Below are 6482 nucleotides of genomic sequence, written 5' to 3' on the forward strand. Positions count from 1 at the left end.
GCTTGGTCTATTGCCAAGTTCTCGGGCGGCATCATCAGGTTCTGACCTGAGGTCGGTCCCAATGAGAGGTTCTTGCAGTCGTCCTGAGTCAGATTCGACATCAAGATCAAGGCGAGCATCTCGGGCTGCTCTTGGATCTGGTTTGATACAGAGCTCGTGAAAACCTGCTCTCCGCATGAGTTCGAGATATACTCCAGGTTGCCAAATCTTACAATCCGTCCTGTAGTGAAAGTTTTGACCTGGCCAAGGTAGCCGGTCGTGTCGGGGAAGAGGGAGATGCTACCGAGAACGAAGATATGCCCGGGCACGAAGGTCATGATCGTGTCGGTCTGCTCACCGATTTGATCCCCATCGAATCATTGCGACTTCTTAGTGAGACCTTTTTGGGCCACCAATGATGGAGCTAATCTGGCAAACTCGGGTAGGGGGTTCCGAACTAAGGGTCTAGAGATGATAGTAACAAGGACCTGAGTTTTTACCCAAGTTCGGGCTCTCTAGATGCTTGTGTATATTGCTTTCATATGGAGTACATATGATCTACCTTGAGATTTTTGTGTGTCCTCTAGTGCCCTACTCCTTGGTTTATATAGGTACCAGGGGGGGTCTAGGGTTACATCCTAGTCGGCTATGTGAAGGGAAGACGAGTTGTATATGATTCCCAGCATCTTGGAGTGTACGACAAGTCTTCGGGAACCTTCCTTCTGTACCATGGGCAACTTCGATGTGGCCCACTGGTGAACCAACATGGGGTCCTTGGCCCAGCCCATCAGGCCGGGAGACGATGTGGTGAAAGACCCCTAGTCCGGGAGGACAACGTCACACGACATCTCAAATGGCGACATGCACAGTGGCTCGGGCGACGGTGCGGACAACGATGGAGGTCCCTCCAACCAAGGAGACCTTGGATATGAGGTCGTCGTACCTCGCCTTGTTTAGGTTAGGTTAGGTTAAAAAAATAGTTTGAACTTGTTTAAATTTCATTCGTTTGATTGTAAATATATTGAAATTTAATAAATTTTCTTAGCATGAATTTCGTCTGTATTTTTGTTCTATCCATTTCAAATGGCCCGCGTACGGTTGGATGGCTGGCGCCAAGCCCATTGTCCAAGGACAAATTTGGATGTCCGTAAACATTTGATGTTGGTCTTTTGTTTGATGATCCGTGATTGGAGTTGCCCTTAATTAGTTATCGTGCACAAACGTTTTGCATGCCAATATATGCTCCAGATGATTGGCCAAGCAAAAGTTTCGTGAATGAATCATTCTATTGCCATGATGCGAGAAGGATGGAAAAAGAAGAAATCACATGAGTCGTGTTTGATATATCATCAACTTTGCAGTGCTCCCCCCAAGACTCCAGGACTCCAGGTGAGGTGAGTAGCGGTAGGCAGTAGCACTAGCACCACATGCTATGCAAAGCGTGCATGCTTGCTCGTGTCGTCAGCAAAGCAGCTGCGTGCTGCAGGGAGGAACAGGTTTGTCCTGAGAAGAGCAATTCAATTGCTTGTCGGAGCCTAAAGCGGTTTGTTCCTATGTGATCTTTATGCTTGATCGCATGCATGAGACAATGTATGTTTTGTCTGAATTGTGCCTCTGAAGATTGTCCGGGGGTTTTCATCACAAAAGAGAAAAAAAGGAAGATCGGCGAGGCCGGTTTCTGGTCTAGCCCCCATTTGGGCTTGCACGAACATCTTACTCGCTTCTCTCTTTTTTTTCTCTCAAGAAAACTTTCTATTTATTCAATAATTGTCAAGACAGTACACAAAAAGTAATGGAAATTACATTCATATCCATAGACCAAGCACCAAAACGAACCGAATACACATTGTCATCATCGCTTCTTCCACTGAAGCCGGACAAACCTTGTTATACTGGACAGTCGAGAAATCGACGTGCTAAAGCCCCACAGGACTACCGCAACAGAAGATCAACCATCGCCGATGTAGAGAAGCGTACATCGAAAGTCGATGTAGAGAAGCGTACATCGAAAAGATCCCACCTACAGCCACACGAACAAAGACCTGGTCCAAACAGAACCATTAAAGACAAACATTGACTGAATCTCACGAGATCCACTGGAGATACACCTTCACATGCCCTTCAATTATGCTAGATGTACCGTCGGGGCAGAGACTAGACGGGAAGAACTTTATTCCATCTTCATAGAGCCACCACCGCCTCGTCTTCCTGAGTAGGACACAAACCCTAAACAAATTATAAAAACACATAAAAACGAAGTCCTCCCGCTGACAAGGGCCAGGAGCCACCGCGCCTTCATGGGACTATGGTTACAGGAGACTAGGCAGATCCGCAGCGGCCACAGGGGACAGGAGGTAGGACGCATCAAATTAGGACAATGCAGATGTAAAATGTGTTATCGATGCATTATCTTTTCATGTCACTTTTAGCAACTAATTTTGCATGCTGCTAAAAAATTATGTGATTACTAGAATGAATTAGAAAACCTACAACTAAGAGAAGACATACACAAATATCATAATACTCTAAAAATGTAAAAATCATAATTCTGCTATTGTTTGCCAACACACATGCATAAATAAGCTGGACGAGAGTGTTTTGATTTGATAGATCGACCGTGATTGATGTAGTTACATCGCCACATTTTTTTTATAAAGAGCGTATTTTATTAACTCATAATAAAGTATCAAGAAGATACAAACACAGTGAACACGCATGTCCTCTACATAATTAAGATGCACACAGCCAACACCAACACACACAAAAAGATCATGTCGGCAAAGAGCAAAGCCATATAAGACCGAAGCTATGCAAGGGGAGCATATATTTAGGATTAATGCTTGGGAAGAGCCTCTTGCCTGCCATGAGGGGAAATGTAAGTGAAAACTATTGCCCACTCAGCAACTCTAGCAGGTCCACAAAAGCACATGAACTCCATAATAACGCCAATATCGATGCTACGGGGTAGAAAGAACATTCTAGCAGATTCTCACTATACAGGGTGCTCGAGTCCGGGCATGGGTTTTTTCTTCCAGAGAAAAAGGAAAAGGGAATCCCAGTGACAAGTGGGTCCCATGACATGACAGAATTTTAGAAGCTACCCCCTCGGTAAAGAAATACTCCCTCTGTCCATAATATAAGTGCGTTTTTATTAATGTAGTGTAAAAAACGCTCTTATACTATGGGAGGGAAGGAGTACTTTACAATATCTAAATTTGCACGACTGCTTTTGAGCCTCCAAAAGATTTCGGAGTGCACTCCAATCCGTTTTAGAGGCTGCTTTTTTTTAGAATCTGCTAGAGTTGCTTGCTCTTAGGCACACCTCTGGTTAGTAACAGCATGCACTTGCGTAATCACCACAAGGCATAACGGACGAAAAATTAGACCCAGAATAACTATGGTTCCTTCTGTTACCTAAACTTGCTTTTACAACAGCTAGAACACAACAGAGAAACAGCAGCACCACCAACCCCCATGTTTTTCTCGCCAGAAACTGCAACCCAGGATCCCAGCTTGCCTTCAGTTTTTGCTTCTTTTTCTTGCAAGCAATCCAAAATGGGCGGCAAATAGAAGCCGGTCACCGGCTTCATTCCTTCAAATCCCTACTACAGGCCCCATCTTCTCTTTCCTCATACTACATCCTCAAAGACCTGTTAAAGGAAGCAAACAAAGAGGGCACGAGCAGCAATGACTGCTACACAGCCGGACATGGAATTGCAGAAGGATCAGAGCCATCCGCTTTTGTCCAACAGAACTGATGGCACTGACAACATGAGCCCCGTGCAGAAAGCAATCAGACAGGCATACCAGAGCACCGGGCACCTCGCCAAACTCCTTCCATCAGGCACCGTGCTTGCCTTCCAGCTGCTGGCTCCAACCATGGCTAAACAAGGCCACTGTGGTGACTTGGATCGGATGATGACGGGAGGGCTTGTGGTGCTCTGTGCACTCTCGTTCTTTGTTGTTACCTTCACAGATAGCTTCAGGGATGAGAACGGAAAGGTACGATACGGGTTTGCCACGTTCAAGGGATTGTGGCCATTGATGGTGGAGTTACTCTTGATCCACACGCTGCGGTTGAATATAAGATAACATTTCTAGACTTTTTCCATGCAACTGTCTCAGCAGTGATTTTTGTTGCAATCGCCCTATTTGACCAGAATGTGGCATCTTGCTTTTATCCAATACCATCAGAGGACACAAAGCAAGTTCTCACAACATTGCCAGTTGCTATTGGAGTTATTGGAAGCATGCTGTTTGTTAGCTTCCCAACCACCCACCATGGCATTGGCTTCCCAGTCTCTCCACAGTAGCTGGGTCTTCAAAAGATTTGGTTGCTCTAATTCCTGTTGATCAAACACAGAGTCGAAAACCCCTTAAGTGGGATAGAGAGAAATATACAGCACCTATTTCCTAAAATAATATTTATAAGAGTACCTATGGTGGCCTTCGACATGAACATGTTTTGTGTATTCAGAAATGAACAGTGCTGGCAACTGGCAGGATAATATATTGGATACATCTTTGGCACATACCACAATTTTTTAAATCTTTCATATGATACAACTAAGACTTTTGGTTGAATGGTTAAAGCGCCCAACTCATAATTGGTAAATTTGAGGGTTCAATTCCTACTGGATGCACGTGAACAGGAACGTTCCATAAGTCTACTGGAATTGGCTCTCTATCCACGGAACCTCATCCATCATGTATATTTATACCATAACATAGGAACAATATGAACTCGTATTCTTATTGATACTCGAACTCAGAGCATAGGAGGGAAAGTCGATACATGGATGGAATCAAATACGCGGCAGGCATGGAAAAAAGTCTTCATTAATTGGGAAAGAAGCAATATACCAGGAGTCGATAGCTTGTTTTTGTCTTGAATCTTCATACATATATGTAGTTAAGTTTTGTATTGTAATTTGCTAGTTTTTCCAAAATTAACATGTCTAGGAAAGGAGACTTTAAAAATCATATCAGACAGTGTATTCTTGAAGTCATACCACGCAGCTTTTAAGTCGTCATGCAATAACCCTGAACAAACATTTTGGTCGACGAAATAAGGAAACAGAAGACACATGACAAGAATAGAAATGAACTTCAGCAGAGCGCGTGTATGTATCTCTATACATACAAAAACAAGAGATATGGAAGACAACCCCACATCGTACCTGAACACTGCCCGCATGCTTGTCACTTCAAAAATTATTCATACAATAAATATTAGTACTTCGCATATCCTGGACATGGAAGCACTGGAGTTTAAGGGGTTTGGTAGCAAAACTCTCTCACTTGTGCAACCCCATGACGGAACAAGTGTGTCGGTTCACAATTTTTGCTTGATAAGTCTTAGGCGGATCATGTACCAGCACAGTGTAGCAGGGGGACAGCCTGGTGCATGTAGCTCCCGCTTATGCAGAGTCCGGGGAAGGGTCCGACCAGCACAGTGTAGCACAACATTTATTTTTATTTTCAATCAGATAACTGCTAATTGGTTCCATATTTGCTCAGCTTCTTGTCTGACTTTCTTCTTACTCCAATACCCGCTGACAATAACATCCCATGTTTCCCTCTCAGGGATGCACCTCTCTGACAACATGTCAAGCACAACACAAGCTGCTTTCTCCAAATGGTTCTTTTTGCAGAAGAACTCAACCAGGAGATGGAAAATGCTTGGCTCGGTAGAAATGCCACGAGTCCTCATGCTCTGGTACACCTGGAAAGCCCTCCCAACTTCACCCTTAACACATAATGCTGTCACCACTGCAACGTTTATCCTGACATGAAGGCTCCAAGTCACCCGGTTCGGTTGAACGCCAGCAAGAACCATCTCATCCAAGTAATTTGCAGCCTCCACAGCCCTTCCTGCATCAGACAGCCCAACAATGAGCTTCCCAAACAATCCAGCATCAGGCTTCCTCCCCTGGAGACGCATCCGGTCCAAAACCTCCATTGCCTCCCTCAGCAGGCCCTCCTTACAGAGGCCATTAATGACAGAACTATATATGATTGTATTTGGCAGCTTCACCTCCTTGGTCAACCTCTCCAACAAGTCCAGTGCTGATGATGCACGCCCACCCTTGCACAAACCATCAATCAGAGAACTATATGTAATAACATTGGGTGCAATACCTCTCCTTCCCATTTCGTCAAACATCTCCAGTGCATCGTCCAAGCAGCCCTCCCGTGCGAGCCAATTGATGATAGTCGTGTAAGTAACCACTGTGGGCGCAACGCCATTTTCTACCATCTCGGAGAACAGCTCCTGGGCCTCGGCCCTGCGGCTGCGGCGGCAGAGCCCGTCGATGACGGTGTTGTAGGAGCAGGCGTCAGGTTTGGGGATGTTGCGGAAAAGGCGGACCGCGTGGTCGATAGGAGCGTCGGCATCAGAGCAGTGGGCCTTGAGGAGGACGTTGTAGGTGGCGGTGGTGGGGCCGAAGCCGGCGGCGCGCATGTCGGCGAGGAGGGAGTGGGCGAGGGGGAGATGGGAGTGC

The 6482-nt window shown here is 45.5% G+C and overlaps 1 protein-coding gene and 1 pseudogene across 1 annotated transcript in view; one reads left to right on the top strand and one right to left on the bottom strand.

Moving 5' to 3' along the window:
• Nucleotides 1-2961: 2961 nt before the first annotated feature.
• LOC119279580 (pentatricopeptide repeat-containing protein At5g46100-like) overlaps nt 2962-6482 on the bottom strand; it is a 4244-nt gene continuing 723 nt past the window's right edge. The window contains exons 2-3 of the mRNA XM_037560778.1: nt 5160-6475; nt 2962-4325 (exon numbers count right to left, since the gene is read on the bottom strand). Of these exons, the coding sequence (XP_037416675.1) occupies nt 5465-6475 (1011 nt within the window). The 3' untranslated portion in view covers nt 2962-4325; nt 5160-5464. The remainder of the gene's footprint in view (nt 4326-5159; nt 6476-6482) is intronic.
• On the top strand, nt 3667-4318 carry LOC119279579 (annotated as a pseudogene).

The sequence above is a fragment of the Triticum dicoccoides genome, chromosome 3B (genome assembly GCF_002162155.2).
Source record: "Triticum dicoccoides isolate Atlit2015 ecotype Zavitan chromosome 3B, WEW_v2.0, whole genome shotgun sequence".
Classification (NCBI taxonomy): domain Eukaryota; kingdom Viridiplantae; phylum Streptophyta; class Magnoliopsida; order Poales; family Poaceae; genus Triticum; species Triticum dicoccoides.